Source organism: Ictidomys tridecemlineatus, chromosome 5 (genome assembly GCF_052094955.1).
Source record: "Ictidomys tridecemlineatus isolate mIctTri1 chromosome 5, mIctTri1.hap1, whole genome shotgun sequence".
NCBI classification, from domain to species: Eukaryota; Metazoa; Chordata; class Mammalia; order Rodentia; family Sciuridae; genus Ictidomys; species Ictidomys tridecemlineatus.
The window spans coordinates 69,289,784-69,309,890 of NC_135481.1; the positions used below are offsets into that span (position 1 = coordinate 69,289,784).

At 32.8% G+C, this 20,107-nt stretch overlaps 1 protein-coding gene across 5 annotated transcripts in view; it reads left to right on the forward strand.

The window, feature by feature from the left end:
- Mdga2 (MAM domain containing glycosylphosphatidylinositol anchor 2) overlaps positions 1 to 20,107 on the forward strand; it is a 760,082-nt gene that overhangs the window by 509,151 nt on the left and 230,824 nt on the right. For all 5 annotated transcript variants that reach the window (XM_005331744.3, XM_021730684.3, XM_078050175.1 and 2 more), the window contains exon 6: positions 3,366 to 3,635. In XM_005331744.3, the coding sequence (XP_005331801.2) occupies positions 3,366 to 3,635 (270 nt within the window). The remainder of the gene's footprint in view (positions 1 to 3,365; positions 3,636 to 20,107) is intronic.

Genomic DNA, 20,107 nt, shown 5'->3' on the forward strand with positions numbered 1-20,107 from the left:
TAGGATGAATCAATGGGCATCTGAGCCTATAACTGTTTTAGAACAATTATTTTTATAGTAATAAGGGAATTTATACCCTCAAGAATTTTTATGTTTCTTCTTATATGAAAATGTGGTAAGTCCATCAGTATATGCTCTAGACATATACATATATTCAGCTACATCATGATTTAGTATAATGAGCTTTATCTTTCTTCATATCCTATATGCCTACATAAGTACAGGAAAGGAAGTCAGTAGTTCATGCTCTCAGGGTGATTGAACAATTTCAGGACACCAAAAACAATAGCATATACCCACAAAGCAAATGATGGAAGATCTATGAGCTTTTAAAGTCCTCTGAAATGTTGAAATCTTATAAAAACAGTTTCAATTTAAAAATAAATACATTATAAAATGAAATCAATAAGTGATTGTTTATTCTATAAGAATTTCTATATTTAAATGTTTATACAATGTGGTATAGGACCTCTAAAATATCAAAATGGTCTTAAAATATTTCATCCATATATAATCCTAATAGTTTTGTTTTGGTAGTGATTGTGCATTTTGTACTGCTCATTTGTGCTTCAATTTATTGCTTTTGCCTAATAATATTTATTAAGCACCCACTGTATACCAAGCACTAGGCAGAACTATGAGGAAGGTAATTAAAACAATGAGCAAAGAAAGAAATTTATTCTGTGTGTCTTTTGTTCTAGGTATGGCTATAAGCACCTTAAACATGTTAAATGACCTCAGTAAGATAATTACAATTATTTTCTGTATTTCAATAATAGGAAAATGAGGCACTCAGAAATGAAATAACTCACCCTAGTTCATATAGTTACTAAGTGACAAAGTTAAGACTTGAAACCGGGTTTCAAGTCTTCCATGTTTGTGCTCCTGCCATGTAACTATCACACCATATTTCAGATAGTGAAATCAGGACACTGACTGAAAGCTCTAGTGGAAGCCTAGGTAATATTCTGTAGAATGATGCAGAAGGGAAAATATAGAGACCAGGGAAACCTCTAAGAAGAATTAACTCAGAACATTTACATCACTCTTGATATACCTCCAAATTAGCAAATGATCCATCCAATTTGATAAATATTTAAATATTGTTAATAACAGATTAAAAAACTTCCCACATTAAAATTTTTCCCATGTCATTTATTTTCCTCTAGGATATGATTTAAGCTTAGGTTGTTAAAATTTCTATATTTCTTAAGCAAAACATTTAATTTTCAAAAGGCTGATTTGGGGGAATGTAAAGTAAGATGCTAGCACAATGTTGAGAATGATTTTATCTTTTGACTTCTTGGGTTTTAAAGCTATACATTTTTTATATTAAAAGTGTTTACAAACATTAATAATTTCTTGAAATTGTTAGCCATTTTATGGTAAGCTAGAACTATTTTTAATTTCAAACAAAATCAGAGAAAATAAATGCCATCATTAATAAAACTACCTTGGACAGCACTGCATTTTCAACCTAGATTTGGGGGAGAACATAGATATAAGGTTGTGAGTGCAGCTCTGCAATGTACTATAGGTAAAAGAGAGATCTTCTCTCTATATAGTATTATGTTTTGAGCTTTTAAATTCTCTTGAGCTATTTTCTTTAAATAATCTCTTATTAAATTAAAAAAACTCATCTTACACAAAACAATTATGGGGACAAATATCCCTTGACTAAATATCACTTTAATGTGTTTCTATAGTCCAAAATTATACTAAATTATCTTTAATCTTGTACCTTTCAATCTTCCTAAAATGTGATATTAAACAAAAAAGCTTTGTTAATATGATATTGTGTTAGAATTAATATAATTATATTTTAACTAAATAATTTTGTAAGACTATGCTATTTACCTCAAGAAGTCTTTCCTTTATCTTTTCATGATGGTATATTCATGATTAAGTGTATTTTCAGAATATGTAATTAATAATATCTTCTTTAAGTTTACTAACATTAAATAATTCTTTTAAACATTTTATTGTCTGTCAATTTGTGGTGACTTCTGTGCATTATCTTCACTATACATTATATGTCATTTTTAATCATAAATCTTTATAACTTAATGTCAGCACTTTTAAAGGGCTAATATTATGACATTTTGAAAACTCCCATATTATTTAAAATGATGTTACAAGAGCCAGCATGGAACAATGATGTTTAAAAAGGTCAAACAGGCACTCTGTGTCTATCTCATGAAACCATAATGTGGAATTATTTTCTTGTTCACCTCTGGCTTTCTTTTTTAAAACAAGACAGATTATATTGAACCACAAAAGCTCCTATTAAGACTCAACTCTAAACTAGAGTTAATATCTTTAAAAAATCATGTAGATCTTTAAACAGTTTAAATATTTCTAATATAAATTTAGTTTATATTTTTTAGCTGTGACTTTGACTGAACTGTTTCTGAATGTGTAAACTCAAATATCAGTATAATCTATACTCCCTGGTTTTATTTAAGGATGCATTATTTAGAGTTGTACTGCAATGCAAGCACAAAAATATTTGCCATATATGAATATAATTTTTGTGTGACTTTTATTTTGAGAGTTTGATGAGAAGGCTGTAATAAAGATTTTTTTCAATTTAATGAGTGTTTTTGGTTGTGCTTTTAAAACATGAAATATTAAAAAGGGCTGAATTTCACTGGAAGAGTTTTAAAACCTGAACAGTAGAATAGAAGCAGAGTGGTTTAGTGGCTATCTGAGCCCTCATGTCTTTGTTTCTTTCTGAGTTTTGAAGCCGTGCTTATGAGAACACACTGCCTAGACCTTTCTGATTGATGGGGTTACAACTGTACTATGGGACTGCATTGGAATTAGATGATTTTGTTATTATTTTAAGAACAAAAATTGGGTCCACTGCCTGGGAATAGACTGGGATGATCTATGCCTGGAGTTGTGTTCTATTTATCAGAATTAATAACTTCACCTCTGAATGATCCCGAAGCTAGATAATAGACCAACTTCATCATAAAGTACAAGGACTAAACCACTGTAATATCTATACTGGGATTGGCAAAAGCAAAAAGTGCTTCACTTAAAGAGAAAGAAGGAAATATTTTCTTTTAAAACTTTAAGCACTATTGTGATTCCAATTTAAGAGCACTAATCTAAGGAAACATAAACTTGAATTGCCCACTCTAGTGCAAAATTTTTAATACAATTCTATAAGTTTATGTCTTTAATTAAAATTAAAAATTATTAAATCTTGCTTAAATTTGAGCCATATATTTGGATGTTAGTATAAGAGAATATTTCATTTTAATGTGTGAGTGGATGGGTGAGATATAAAGCATGCTATTGAATTCCAGTTGTGCCATATTAAAATAGGTGCATGTTCTTTTGTTTATGTTTTTTAGCATCTCCGTCAATTAAACTCTTGGTGGATGATCCTATAGTTGTAAATCCTGGAGAGGCCATAACATTAGTGTGTGTTACAACAGGAGGAGAACCTGCACCCTCTCTCACCTGGGTCAGGTCCTTTGGGACTCTGCCTGAAAAGACTGTTTTGAATGGAGGAACTCTGACCATCCCTGCAATCACCTCAGATGATGCTGGTACTTACAGCTGCATCGCCAATAATAATGTGGGGAATCCCGCAAAAAAGTCTACCAACATCATTGTGAGAGGTAAGTTTGCCTCTAGACTGGTACAGCATAGATTTCTAGGTTAGCCATGCTATTGGAAAGCAAATACTGAAACGTTTAAATATAAAACTATATCCTCAAATATGGCATATATATGTAACATGCAGAGAATGCTGTTTTTAAGTAATGAGATAATGTCTAATTATAAGTAGAAACAAAAATTCTTAAATGCTAATGACAATGCTTTATATTTATATTGAGTAGTTTCATACATTTTCAGTGATACATTGAACAGTTTTTATAATATTGTTAATAGAAGTACATAATTAAAATGTGGCTGGGCATACTGGCACATACCTGTAGTCTCCTCAGTGGCTTGGGAGACTGAGGCAAGAGGATTGTGAGTTCAAAGCCAGCCTCAGCAAGAGTGAGGTCCTGAGCAACTCCATGAGACCCTGCCTCTGAACAAAATAGGGCTGGGAATGTGGGTCAGCACGTGAGTGCCTTTCTGTTCAATCCCGGGTACCCCACCCCCCAAAATGTGAAGATTGGAGGTGCAGCTCAGGTGGAGTGCTTGCCAAGATATGTGCAAGGTCCTGACATCAATCTCCAGCACCTCAGCGGGGGGGGGGGGGGAAGTAAGTAAAGAAATGAAAATATGGCATAGAACATAAAACAATGTTACACAGATTCTATATTGTAAACACCTATTACAAACAGTGCTTTATGTTGAGAGGTGATACAGAGATCTAGAAGATATTACCCTATACTCAAAAGATTCTATTGTCAGTGAAAATAAAATATATTGATGGCTCTGTCATATGATATAGCATGAACAAAAGGTTTAGAAAAATTTAAAAAGAATTTCTAATCATTTCTGCCTGAGGTTATTAGGGAATAGCCTAATAACCTGGTATTAGGTTATTTATGGTATTTATACTTTTGAGTAAGATTTTGACATGTTGAAATTGAGCAAAGACATGGAAAAGTCAGAAACAGAAAAGACAACACTTATTCAAGGAATTTAAGTAAAATGTGGGACACTAATCGACGACAGTATACTAAGGTATAAGCCATAACTGCCTTCAGTGGGTCCCCTAGTGCTGCATATGCAGAACCTCTTACTCCATCCTTTTGGGGAGACTGGAAGGAGAGGAAGGAGGGTGTGCAGAGAGACTATCTGTTTCTTCATGTCCAACTTCATTTGGCATGGTCCTGGGTTGGCAATAGAACATGAAGTCCTAAGCCTCTGAAGTCCAAATTCATATGTCCAGGAAGACCTTTGGAGCACACAAATGTGAATCACTCATGATGTCAGATTCCAATGGAAGGAAAATATAACTGAGTATATCAGTATCAACATGTGACTTTATAAATAAAGATTGTAGCAGTTTTAGTGCACACAGTTATCTGTTATCATCCAAATTATTAGCAATATTATATAATGAAAATATATATTACTCATAATATTATCATGTTAATCAAAACACTATGATTATCAAACCCTCTGCCACAAAATTGTAGGCCATACGAAATTTAATGATTCAAAATGTGTCATCATTTTATCTCTCACTTCAAAATGAAACACAGTGCCAATTAAAGTACCACAATGCTTTCCTATGAGATGCAGTATTATTGAAAAAGCTTTTTTATATTTATGTTTATTTTGTTCCAAACCATGTATCACAAGTTGGCATACATATAAAGATAAATAAAAGCAAAATAAATAGATAATCATTCCCAAAGCTTCATACTTGGATCCCAATTTTTAATCGGTTTTTATTCCAGAGTGCTTGATGACCATGGTTTTCTCTTCAGTATTATCCTTTATGTCATGAGGAGCATTTATAATTCAGAACTGTTGAGAAATTCTATCTCTGAGATTTTCTGTCAAGTCATAACATGATGCTTTGGTCACCTAGTCAGTAGCAGCTCTGAGAGGCTGTTGACTGTAAGATGCATTCTCATTTCAGAACTGTTAAGATAGGCAATTAGATCTTTAAAGGATTTTATAATCAATGATATGATCTTTATATCAATTATTTAGCAAGTTTCTCCTAGAAAACTACCACATGCTAAGGACTCAGGGATGCATAAGGGTAACTACAAGATCAAAGACCACATCCCTGCCCCCAAGAGCTCACAGTTCTCTAAGCAAATTAAGAATACAAGGAATGACATACAAAATAAAGAGAGGATTAAAAAATGCAAGTACCCACACCTCTTGTTTTAAACATTGGTATTAATGCCATGTGATTCCTTTTAAGCCTTGTTTCAGTGAGCAACCAGATACTGACCTCCTTCTACCCCAAATTATAAGAAAAAAACCTGTATAGTCTCCACAGTTTATTTTCTGTTTTTATTTTTTTGTTTGTTTGTTTGTTTGCTCTCAAAATATACTTGCTCTCCCAAGAAACTAGGAAACAATCTGCTAAATCTCCCTATAATGATGGTGAGGTAAGGTAAAGCATCCTGGCACCTGTCCTTAAGCATCATAGATGCAACATCGAATTCTTTACTCCATTATTTTAACTAAGACAGGAACTCACTAGAGGAAAATGATGCCTTGAGTCTAATTAAAACAATAGAATGATTTGCAATATTCAACCTATGTTCAGCTGGCAAAATGTACAGCAAAAATATTGCTTAGTCCTCCTCCATAAAGGACCTATTCAGTGCATTGCAAATACATGCTATGCTCTGATGATTTACTCCTTCCTACCCTCCCTACAGTTTTCATATGTTTCCTTCAAACAAGTTTCCAATTTTGACACAAATGGCCTGAAATAAAGAAAGCCTTAAAAGTTTATTTATCTGATCTATTACTTCTTTTTATGCCTTAATTTTTTTGAATTGTATATTTGCATAATCATATTATATTACCAGTGGGGCGTCTCAGCAGTGGCATTCACATAATTCATCAAATTGAGTTTGTATGTAATCTTGCTGAGTAGAAAAACAAGTCTTGGTTAACAGGTTCTATATTGAACTTGGGGAGGGGGAAGAAAAGCTACTATATTAATGTGAGGGCTTTTGATTTCTGTACACTGAGACCAAGACATTTAGTTCAGGAAATTTATTTTCTTTTCATTATAGCAAAGAAATTATTTTTAATTCTTCTGAATTTATAGAGCTCTTTGGAGTCTTAGATTAACTATAAAATAGATACAATCTAAATAGAATTTTAAGGCAATTCTCTCCTCCCCCACTATTTTCTGTAATTAAATCAGGATCCATAGACCTGGTTTCTGAGCAAGTACAAGAATAGTTTCTGCATAGAATCATCTTTCCAACTGGTGAATGTCTATGCACAAAATAAGCATATAGTATCAATAGGAATAAAACTCTAGAAACATTTCCAAACTCTTCATTTGAATTCCCCAAAATTAGAGAAAGCTTTTAAATCTTACATACACACACACATTGCATGTAAATAGCAAGCTCAAACCAAATATGAATCTCACATGCTTCACTACATTGGTCAAACATATGTAAATACAGCAGCAATATCTTCTCTTATGATCATTTAAGAATTACAGTGATTGAGCCACATTTCACCTAAATCAGGAAAAAAAAGATGTTGCCTAATGTATCTGAAAAGAAAATTACTTTGATTACCTATGTTGGGTGACCTAAGTTCAGTGCTTTCTAAACTCTTATTAGACAATATGTCATTTCCAATTGAAGACTGTTGTTGTGATTCTCTGTATTTAGATTTTTTTTCATTTTTCTTCTATTAGAAATAAAACAACGTTGAGTAAGCATGGCTTATAACATGATCAAAATATTAACATATTTTAGGGTCCTGTAGCATTCTTGAATGTCTCATGGTGTATTCAAATCGCAAATATATATTTAGTTCGATATTTTGGATGCATGATGCAAAATAGTAATACAATTCTAAATTTGATTTAATGTAAAATATTCTTCCTTCTCCAGTTTGGGTCTACTATGAACTGGAAACCTGCTATAGAAAGGGTAAATGGAGCATGGGTGTTTTTTTTTCTTTTTGTCTATCAATCATTCAGATTCCTCTCTACCTACCCCTGGCTTGGTGGCTAGGTTCTAGAAACCTGGGTTTGCACAGGATATAAAGCATCCCTTTGTGTTCTTATGTGACACTTGGAATTTTTATATGAACTTTCAAGAGGTTTTTCTTCCTAGAAGATATATTTATCTGTGTAGATGAAGAAGTGTCCAGCAATAGGAATCTCCTAAGAGTCCTTTAATACGCCACATTCCCTGAGCATCTTGTGCTTTGCCTCTTCCCTCTTTCTGCTGATCTCCCTGTCCTCCAGGCAGCCACCCCAAAAAGCCCAAGATGAACCCATGTTCCTTCCACATGAGACTCCTGTCTGTCTGGTGGAAATGCTTACCAATCAACTTTCTGAGGAGACACAGATCTCCATGTACCACCTCTATTTTAGAGTCTTCAGCTTGTGAGTGAAGCACCAATGCAGTGGAATATTTCAGAACTCTGGTGGATCCCAGAGGATTGAGATGAAAGGAATAGCTTCTCCTTCTTCCACCTTTGGTTTGGAAGGAACTTCATTTCACAGTTTTTTTTTTTTCCAAATATGAACTAATGATAGAATTTCATCTATGACCCTTCTTCCCCTAATTATCTACAATGTCTAAGAATTAGCAATGGGGTTTCTTTGACTTCTTCAGATAATTATACGTAAGAAGAGTTCTTTTCAGCACTCACTATGGAATTGTATGGATTCTAAGGCAAAAGTGAGTCAGAAAAATCTTCTATTATCTAGTTTCATGAAAATATGGATTAGAGGAATTGAAAATTCAAAATTTTTAATAAAATTTAGCTTGAATTTCTTTATGTTGTGGATTGATCAAATCCTCCTGCCTCTATCTTCAGAATATACTTTGAGTCTGACCTTATCATTCATGTTCAATGTTACTGACTTGGTCCAAACCATCAATGTGTCTTTCCTGATTGATTACAGTAATGGTTTCATTGTTACTCTTTCCACATTAGCTCCTCTTTTGGACATTCACATACATTATTAGATAAGGAAAAATAGACTGAGTTAATGAATAGACTCATAGTTGTTAATTACTAAGAAAGAAGAACTTGTGTGTTTTCCAAAGGCTCATTAATAGTAAAGGCTTGATGTCAGGATCCCAATGGTGGCACTGTTGAGAGATGATGGAACCTTTGAGAGGTGGAACCAAATGGAAGGTCATTGACAGTGTGTTCTTTATAGTAGTTCTCAGAAAATCCCTTAGTAATTCTTACAATATAGTTCTTATAAAAAGAGCAAGCCTGGCCTCTCATATCTGTCTACTTCTTGGATTGAGCTGTGAATTCTTGCTTGGATATGCACTTCCACCTTTGGCACCTGCAATTTGCCATGAGGGCCTCACCAGAACTGAGGTGATTCAGGCACTATGCCCTTGAATTTCCAGAGCTATGAGTTAAATAAATGGTTTTTTTTTATATAAAGTTAGCTGCATTGAGTATTTCATTATAGTTAAAAAGAAATATGACTAATACGGAAAATTAATACTGAACAATGGGGATCATTATCCTAATTATAGCTAAACCTGAAGATGTGGAGGAGACTTTAGAATTGGATTATAGGAATATTTGAAACACTTAGGAGATACAGGCCAAAGAAATCTTAGAATTCTGTTACAGAAGTATTATGGTCTATTCTTGTGGGGCATAGAAGTCTAACTTAGGCAACAAACATATCTGAGATGGAAATGAAGATTCTTTGGCAATGGTTCAAAAGACTATCCTATTACACTGTGACAAAGAATCTGGATGAATTTTATTAATATCATAAGACTTTGTGTAAAGCTAAACTTAAGAATGATTGCCTAGTTATTTGGTAGAGGAGATTTCAAAAGAGCAAAGCATTGAGAGTGTTGCATAGTATTATTGGCCTCTTCTAGTCCGTTTCACAGTGATAATTTGGAGAAAAAGAAAGCAGAGTAGAAAGATTTGAAAAAAGTCACAGCCTAGCCAGGAAGGAGCAATAAACATGTAGGTATACAAATAAGGAAGATATTGTTGAGCAGTGGCATGATGCAGAGACTAAGAGATTTAGATATCAATCATGAAAGAGTTTAAGAGTGCTTCCTAGTTGATAATACTGCTAGTAGTTTTGCATGTGTAATTGGTATATGCATGTGTGCCTGCTCCATGAAGTCAATCAGTTGTCTAAGCTAATCACACTTCTGCCATCGTTTATTCTGTGGCTACTCTGCCTTCAGTGTTGCCTTCATCCCTGTCTGCCTTAAGTAATAAGAATCTTCAGTGAACACACATGGCATATTAGTTTCAGTCATATTAGTTTTAGTCATAGTCTTATTAGCTTTAGTCAAATTCTAATTAACTAGAACTCAGACATATGGGAATGCCTAACAATTTAAAGGTTGGGTAAGGTATTCTTACTATGTCGTAAGGAAAAACAACACATGAATTTTTGTCAACTATTAGGCATCACATTCACTCAAGAGCCAGCCTGAATAAAATCATCCCAGTGTACTGATCAGATTCCTCCTATATATTTTTAGCTACTCAGAATGGAATTAAAATTCGTCCTCAACATTTCAAAGACCACTCCTCTTTATTCACTTTTGATTCACTGTCCTTTTTTTTCTCTTCTCCACAACAAAATAGGGGTGAGCAGGTGGCTCAGTGGTCAAGTGCCCCTAAGTTCAATCCCTAGTACAAAAAGAAAAAAACCTACCTTTAACTACTCTATCTTAAATTGCTTACATTAATTTTTCTTTTTATCATGTAGCTCCCTGGAATAAATATAAAAATATTTATAAATATCCTTATTTAGTATCTATCTCTCATGTAACTACAGGGGCAAACAGTCTTCTGTTTGTTTTCTTATTCATTATGGTAGGCCTGGAGCCTAGACCCAGCATATAGTAGATGCTCAATAAATACTAGTTGAGTAAATGTATTTCACAAGTTCAATGTCTTACAATTGGACATTTCTTCTAAATATCACACTTTGATAGCCTAGTACATGTTAAATGTTGTGAAGCAAAATTGGAAAATTCTATGTGCATGTGGGAAATTCTATGTGTAAATTAATAATTCGTATGATGTGATTAACTCATTGGAAAGGTGACATTGTTCTGATTATCTTTAATGTGTAGCAAGTACCACAAAATAATACCTTAAAATATTAACAGTAATTTTTTTTGCTTATAAATCTGAGAGTTGAGAGGTTCCGTTAAAATATTTAGGATCCTTCATAAGGTTTCGGTCAGAAGTTGGTTGGGGCTGGAATCATATTCAAGGTGTTTCCCTTCAAAAAAGCTGGTGCTCAAACAGCTGGGCTCCTCTCTGTATCTCTCTGACTCAGTTTCTCTTTCTTGCTTCTTCCTTAGCCACCACCCCCACCACCATGTTCATCTCTCATCTCTCTAAAGGATCCATGTACTTGGCAGCTTCAAGGTAGCTAGACTTCCACAAGGCCCCCAGGTGGAGTGGCCAGGAGATGCGCGGGCTCATCGAACCTAGCCTCATGGTCATGTACCATTGTCATTGCATTCTCTTCTTCAAGGCAGTGACCTCTTCAAAGTAACAGTGTCAAAAAATGTTTTTCCTTTGAATTTTAGAATTATTTGAATTTTTTTTCATTGGCTATGATCTCAGCTTTCTAATATAGGGAAATAAAAGAAAATGTCAATATTGAAATAGAGTTAACCTTTATGGAAGAAGTCAATATGTACTCAGTGGGGCATGGATTTACATGTTCCTAACTGCACAGGAATATAGCATAACCTTCAGAAACATCATAACTCTCTGTTCTGAAAAGTGGTGATCTACCTAGCTCCAGTTTATACACATGAAAGGACTGCCTATAAAATCTGAATTTTAATATTGAACATATTTGTTCTGAAGTCACTTTGCTGAAAGATATATGAGCACTGCAGATACTTCAAAATGATCATTTTTTGCTTATTACAAAAAATATGCATCTAAAATTCTAGGATAAAATTTTTTGAACATTTAAATGTATCATTTCTGCTTAAATAATTGTAATAGCTAACATTTACTGAAAATTTATTATATACCAGACTGTTAGGCACTATTAGGCACTTAATATTTTAATCATCTCAACACACTTACGAGGTAGAAATATTGCTCCTATTAGAAAGAAGTAAAACTGAAGGGAGAGCTATTAAGTAACTTTCCCATATCAAGCTTCTTTTAAGCATCAGAGCTGATATTTAGGGGAAAAAAAACATACACACAAAAATATAGCTTCAGGATCAATATCTTAAGATGCTTTTTAGAATTTAACCAGATACTTTACAAATACTTAATTTTTTTCCAAGTATTTGAACTGACCAAAGTTCTTTTCTATTTCATGTATTTCTTTCTTTTTGTTTATTTATATATTTACTTATTTATTTTTATGCTGGGCATTGAATTAGGAGTACATGCACATTCTACCACTGTGCTACACCCAAATCTCCCAATGACCTTTACTATCTCTTCTTTCCTTTTGTTACCAGAGATTTGCTAGAGATTCTTTTTGTGTTGCAAATATGTTTTCTGTATACTTATTTAAAAAACAATCCTCAAAAATGCAAACTCCTAAGACATTTTTTTTTATTACACTGTTTCCTTTGTAAATATACAACTTCTTTTAATTGGAGGACATTCTCTGTTTTTGTTAATCAGTATTTGTCTTCTAAAAACAATGGCCATTATTTTACTTAGTTTCAAATTCTAGCCAAGATGACATATATAGTTTATAATTTTTATATACCGTTTGAAGGACTTGGTATGATTGCACATTCACTGGTTGTCTTAAAATAATTGTACAAAAATTTTCAAAAATTTCCAGCAATTTGAAGAGATCAATGGAGTTGCTAAATGCACAGAAAATATCTGCACAATTAAAACTTTCATTATAAGCAAGAAAAATCAACTAACCCATATTTATGAATGTATCTTCATTATTTTTTATTGAAAGTTATATATCTTCAAGCTATGGATCCGAAAATCAGTTAATTGGCAATTTCTTAGAAATAATTGATCAAATTTAGCTCCAGTCCATTTCTGAGTGAATATTATTTGTGAACTTTATAGGTCAGGAAAGATCTTTCCGAGCATTTACAACTCATCAGATTTAATTTTCTGTCATCAATATCTTTGTTCCACAATATTTCATTAATAAATACTATAACGATAATAGCTGAAATAATAGCAAACCAGTCCTTTGACATTCCCACAGAGAACTGTCTGCGGCATGCAGGTGTCCCGATTACTCATGCAGATTAAGTGCTCTATTTCTCTTTTCCTAATTTAATATTCTGTAGTAATTACATATCCCCCAAAACACCAGGGATAATTTTATTATATTGTTTTGTAGCTCTAAAATAGTTTCATTATTTCCTCGTTTAAAATTAATCAGGGCCATACAAAATCTAGAAATTAACAAATTCAGTAGTTTTTATCCAAATATGGATAGCTCAGTTTTCTTGTCTAAATAATAAATATAACTTATCCTTGTTCATTGAAATAATACATGAAGAATTTCATAAAATATAATCTTAAAAGAAAAGTTTTATCTAGATAAGGCATAATATTATATTTACTTTAGTGATATATAGAAATTTTACTTTTACATGTTTATTTTATTAAAACTTAAATTGGGGGCTGGGGATGTGGCTCAAGTGGTAGCGTGCTCACCTGGCATGTATGAGGCACTGGGTTTGATCCTCAGCACCTCATAAAAATAAAATAAAGATGTTGTGTCCACCTAAAAAACTAAAAAAAATATATTAAAAAAAAAACCTTAAATTGTCATGCTTAGTGGATGGAGTCTCTCTTGTTATATTTACTCTGATCAGAATGATATGTGCCAAATGATAAGAGTACTCTAAGGTCAATACTGGTAAATATCCAGAAACAAAAAAAAGTCTTATTTAAGTAATGTTATTTTTTAGCATTCTCTTATAAGTTCCTTTGAAGCTGTTCTCAGCTTTTCTGGATTCCCCACAGTAATGAAATGACATCAAAACAATGGATACTAACTTGAAGGTCAACTCTCGACATTTTTGCTTATTGTTATGGCAGCTACTTAATTCCCAGGCCCATAGGCTCACCACACTTGGTCTGTGTGGGTTCGATGACCTATAAGCAGCAGGGTGTAGGGCAAGAGATCTGTGATCTGGCTAGGACTTCTTAAATGAACTCCTGTATCCTAAGTATATAAATAGGCCTACCTCACTGTTGTCTCTATCTGAGAAATTATAGGGTATAAACTCTAAGATATATTTGCTCTAACTGTATGATTCTCTAATACCACAATGTCCCTCTATGCATTCCCCTTTTTAAGGTATTTCTAGACCCAACCAATCTAGTTTTATTAACAAACTCACCCCCAACAAATTCATGGAAACACCTGGCTCTACAGTTTTGCATTTATGAAAATGTTCTTCAATATAAACATTAAAGAACACTGAATTTTAAAACAAAGTTCTTTTCTTAAAAATTATGCATTAGTGATTTATCTCAGGATATATTAAACCAGGAAGATAAACATTAAGTGATGCTTTTAACAGGTGTTAGAAATTTTCTGTTCCTTGCTAGATCTGTGTCAGTTGGTACAAGGGACAGAATGGAGTTCCTACCCTTATGGAAAAGAGAGATGTTAGGGCAACTGCCTCCATGCAGCATAGGGAAGAATGAGTTCACTTCATAAAAGAAAAGGTAATGTGCTGGTGGAAGCTCAGAAAGAGAAGGTGGGGATGCCCTTGGTACTAGACTGAAAAGTCATAGTCCTCACATATTCAGAAGTGAGGCATCTCTTTTGTTTGCTGCCCAAATGTTAACCTTAACTAGCCCCTTGAACTTATCCATTTTCTTATGAATGAAATATTATGAACTGTTGATAGTACTCTATAGAAAAATCTATGTTTAACTTCCATCTTCCATAATAGAACATTTTCAGAAACCAAGCAAATAAACATTTTATTCTATGATTTTAATATAATGCTTAAAAGTCCATTTCTTATGATTTTCAATTGCATAAGATTTTCTATACAATTAAATATAAAATTGTGTATATAAGAATTTATATTCAATTTTCTATAAGCTGTCTTTGTCTGTTTACCTTAAATTCTGTCAAATATTCTTCCAACACCAGTGCTTATTCTAGATGTTTCATGGTATTTCTAGAGTCAATCAAATTTAATTCTTAAACTGATCATTTTCTAGACTTCATTATTTCTTAGTTTTACATTTCAAGGAAAACTCCCTCCCTTATTTTGTTCCTTTTCCTTAGGGTTTCAAGAAATATACTTATCTGAAAATTTCATGGCATGTAAATCACTAACCCAGTATAGTTCAAATCCATCTTACCCAAATTTATCTGCTAAGATCAACCAGGAATTAGCAACTGGTAAGAAAAAAAATTAGCTGCTGAAAGTCTAATTTCACAATGGCATGTATTAGTTAAAGCTGACAAAACTGTAAAATTAAGATATGAGCTTATATGAATTATATTTCAGCACAAAGGGTAATTAAAGAAATCAAGTTGTGGTATAGTTAGGTTTGAAGTTTATATAAAATTAGTGTCACTTTCTTTAATTATTTGAAACAATTCTCAGGAAAAGCCATCTGGAATTACAGGTTGTTTTGTACAAAGATTTTTCAATTACAGATTTAATCTAATCAATATAAGTGTTATGGTTTGGACATGAAGTATCCCACAAAGACTCATGTGTTAAAGTCTGGCCACCCCATTTAGCAATGTACAGAAATGAGGATTTCAGGAAGTTATTGGATCAGGAGGGCTATAACTCATCAGTGGTCTAATCCATTTGATGGGTTAATAATTTGAATGAACTTTTGGGAGTTGGTAGATACTCTAGGAGGTGTGGCCCAGTGGAAGGGAGTAAATTCTTAGGGGCGTGTCTTTGATGATTATGTCTTGTTCTTGGCCCCATGTCTCTTTGCTTTCCATCTTCCATGGGGTAAATAGCTTTCCTCCACCATACCTCTCTGCCACACTGTTCTACTTAGGCTCAGTCCCAGAGCAACAGAGCCATCTGATCATTGACTAAACCTCTGAAACCATGACACAAAATAAATATTTCCTCTCTTAAGTCGTTTTTCTCAGATATTTGTCACAGAGATGAAAAACTGACTAGGCCTATTAAAACACATATTTATTTTTCCATCTTTGTTTTGTTTTTCTATAAATCTGAATATCATTTAAACTATCAATTGTCAAAGTTTTTTTCAGTAATTTCTTATATATTTTATGTTGTGCTGTTAAGGAAAGATTAATATTTGTTAGTTTCTTTGGTCTATTTAATCAAATTATGGCCAATTTCTAAGGTTTGTAGTATGGAGGGGATGTACATAATCTGCCTGCCGTCATGAGCAGGTAGGTATGAGGTAGTTCAATATATCACTATTGTAATATGTAATGAAACCATAATATTGGTCATTTATATCTTTAGTCATGTTTTTTTAAAAATAGTCCTTTCCTTAGTTATTTTGAAGAAGCAACTTTAGAACTTTTAGTTTTCTTGACTTTGTATGTTTTCTATTATAATGATTCTGCCTTTTATTTTCATCCTTCTATGTCATTAAATTTTAACTGCTTTTTTTTTCTTTTCATTGCTACTCTTTATCTCACAAATATGGATATATTCTGTTTTTGTTTTCTTTCAGATCAGTGTGTGTGTGTATATGTGTGTGTGTGTGTGTGTGTGTGTGTGTGTGTGGTGTTTTAATTTCTGTTGAGACTTTAATCCAAACACTATTCTTAAGGGTGTTGTTCAGTTTCTAAAACATTAAAGATATATCTGTTATCTTTATCTTACTGTTTTATAGTTTAATTATGTTGTGTTTGAAGAACCCATTTTGCATAATTTCAGCTCTTTTAAATATGTTGACTTTTTTAAAAATAAAAATGGTATCATCTATTGTTATGATTTAGATGTGGTGTCTCCCAAAAGCTGACATGTGGGACAATTCAGGAAGGTTTGGAGGAGAGATGATTGGGTTATAGCCTTAACCTAATCAGTGAGTTAATCCCTGATGGGATTAATTGAGTGATGGCTGGAGCCTGGTAGGGTGTGGATGGAGGAGGTGGACATTGGGGGGGGGCATGTAGCTTTGGGGTATATATTTTGTATCTGGAGTGTGGATCTCTCTCTCTCTGCTTGCTGATTTATCATCATGTGGGCTGCTTCCCTTTGCCGCCCTCTTCTGCCAGGATGTTCTACCTTGCCTCAAGCCCTGAGGAATGAAACCAGCCTTCTTTGGATTAAGTCCTCTAAAACTGTGAGCCCTCAAATTAACTTTTCCTCCTCTACAATTATTCTAGTTGGATCTTTGAATCGCAGCAGTGAAAAGGCAGACTAAAACATCTTGTTAAATTTTGCAAGTACTAGAAAATAATATATATTCTGCTATTGTTGAAGAGAATGTTCTATAAATATCATTTTGATCCTGTTAGTTGATGAAGTTCTTCAATATACTACTAACTAGCTATTAGTTGTTCTATCTTAAGAGAAGTTTCAAGTAAAATGGTGAATTTGCCTGCTTTTCCCTTCAGTTATATTAGTTGCTTTTACTTAAAGTGTTTTCAACTTTTTTGTTGTTATTGTTTTAGAATTATTATGTCTTTCATGATTGGAACTTTTGACCTTTTTTCCATATATAATGTCCTTCTCTGAGTCTGGCAATTTTCTGTGCTCTAATGTTCACTTTATCTGTTAAATATAGTCTCTCTCACTTAACATTGATATCTGCATTTTTATTATTTTGTTTTTATCCTACTTATATATTTGAAATGAGTTTTTAATAGATTATTAATAAATTCATATTTTTAATCTATTCTGCCAATGTATGTTTTAATTGGTGTGTTTAGACCCTTACATTCATGTAATTATGGAAATGTTACTTATTTTTTTTTGTTTTCTATTTGTTCTCTATGTTTCCATTTTCTTTAATCTGACTCTGGATACTTGTCTAAGAGTTTCTCCTTATCTGTAGATAGTTTAATAATTTTACTAGTATGTGCTTGCTTTGTGTTTGTTGTATAACTTTCAGAAAATCCCTGGCCAAAATTTCTGCAGATATTTCCATCTCTCTTTCATCTGTTCTATTTTTACTTATTGTAGACGTTTCAATGTTGCTAAGTTCATTTCTTTTTTACTTTGATCTCCTTGTCTGAGCTTCAATCCATACATATCTTATGGCCCCATCTTCTGATTTACCTGTCATATCTTTTGTTGCTTCTTATTTACTTTAAGTAAATTCATTGAGTTCTTTATTTCACTTATTTTATTCTTTTAAATTATAAAATTTACATTTTATTTAGTTCTGTAGATTCCAAATATCTGGTAAAACCTTCCTTCTTTTCATTTAGCATTTCCTATCATTTATTTTCTAAGCATTTCAATGATGGCTATTTAATAAATCCTCTGTCTTAATTATCTGTGGTCTGTTAGTATTCTGTTTTGCTTTGTCAACTCCTATTTTTAATTTCATGCCATTTATTCCATATGGAAAATTTGCTGAGGATTATGTTATTTTTCTTTAGAAATGTTTCTTTGTTCTTGTTTTCTTTGTGTATGTTTTATTTTATCTTATGCTAACAGATAGTAGTCTTATTGCCTCAATCCAGTCAGGGGCTGAGCAGTCAAGCTGGAATAGTAATGTTCTACTTGTCCCCTATTTGCAGCACCCTTAAGTAATAGCTGTTCAGAGCTGCCAACTTAGTATTATTGGTTATTTGCTGGAGATTTTGGCTTGGATTTTCAGCCTTCTGCTATATGTTTGAAACAAGTAAATGACTTCTAAGAGAAGGAATCTGAAATATGTGAATTTCACCTTTTTGTTTTTCTACCTGTGGAATTTTGACCTCTTAAGTTCAGTTTGCCAGAATTGATATCTGATAGTTTCAAAATGGACTTTAAAAAAATCTTATTGGTTTTCTAATAAAAAAAAAGTGTTGGTCAGTTGTAAAAAGCTCTAATAAAATTTAAAAACAGAAACTCATTTTATTATACTTTATACATTAATGTATTTGTAGTAAAATAGACTGACTTTCAATTTGAGTGTTTGAAGGACAATAATGATAGGACATAGAAAACAAAATTTTATAAGCATATAAAATAGAAAATAATGAAAGAGTTTAGATTGGTTAATTTTTCCACCATAAATTTGATACTGTTTAGGCTAATCTAGATATAGGACATTTTTGCTACTGCTTCACTATTTAGGAGCAAATCGTAATAGAATGTAAATAAATTGATATATATTTACATTACAAAAATGCTAACAGTAGCATAATTTCATAATATAAAAATCAGCAGCACATAAACAATAATTGGCTAATGGCTTAATCAGCAATTAATGAGAAATGTAAATTGAACGATAAATCTGTAGTCCTTTCTTCTTTAATTGGATATGTCTTAATTGTAGGCATGGTGGAATGAAAATAATATGTTAATTGATATGTATTTTTCCAGTGATAATTTAGGAACCATTCACAGTTACCAGTTAATATATGATATGGCATTTTATGTAATTCAGTCATTTAAGGAACATATATATCATTTCCAAAAATAAGATCACTATGATACCCCTTGCTGACTAAATTCAAGATTTTTTTTTAAACTTTTATTTTCAAAACATGTTGTATCCAAATTCTCTGCTTGACTTCCTGGATGCTAACACAAAGACACAATTATATATAAAAGTAGAAACTGCATTAATGAGTGAGCAATATATTAATTTATAAAAGTACTTCTTTGAAACAATATTTAAAATATTACTTGACTGTGAAATTTGATTTTTTATGATTTTGATACTTAGAATCAGCTTGTCATGAAGTTGTTCTGTGCCTGTGTTTCAACATTTAAAAGCTAAATCATTAATATCATTAATGGTCTATAGATTAAATTATATAATTATTTATATGATATGAAATAAATTATGTGGAAAGGAGACTTTAGAAGAGGTCTATATATGTAGGAAATAAAAACAATTTTAAAATATTGAGAAGGAGTTTTCATTTAGGTATAAAGAGAATTCACTCTTTTCAGAGATTAAAAAAAAAAAATTCAAAAATAAGGTTTGGCTACGGTACAAGTTGCCGGAGAGTGCCCAATTCTGAGAATGACACCGCAGTGTAATGTAACAGAGAGGCGGCTCAGAAGCCTGGTGCCTACACATTATGAAAATAGCTGGCATTTGAAAAATACTGTGAAGATGAAGAAGTTGACAGTGAAGAAGAGAAACGGAGGAATGCGGGAAATATTGTTTTTAAGATGACAGATACCTGACCATGTGCAAAAGGTAGCAGTAGTCCATCAGTGGCAGGATGGAGATGAAAGGGCTGAGAGAGAAAGGAGCGGAGGAAGTGCCTGAGCAGGCTAAATCCAAGCCCCAGTACAAAAGCAGCAGAGAAGACAAGGGATCATTTTGAGCCAGAAGGGAAAAGAGGAGAAGGAATGAGGCTATTGATGAACTTTGATTGGTATGA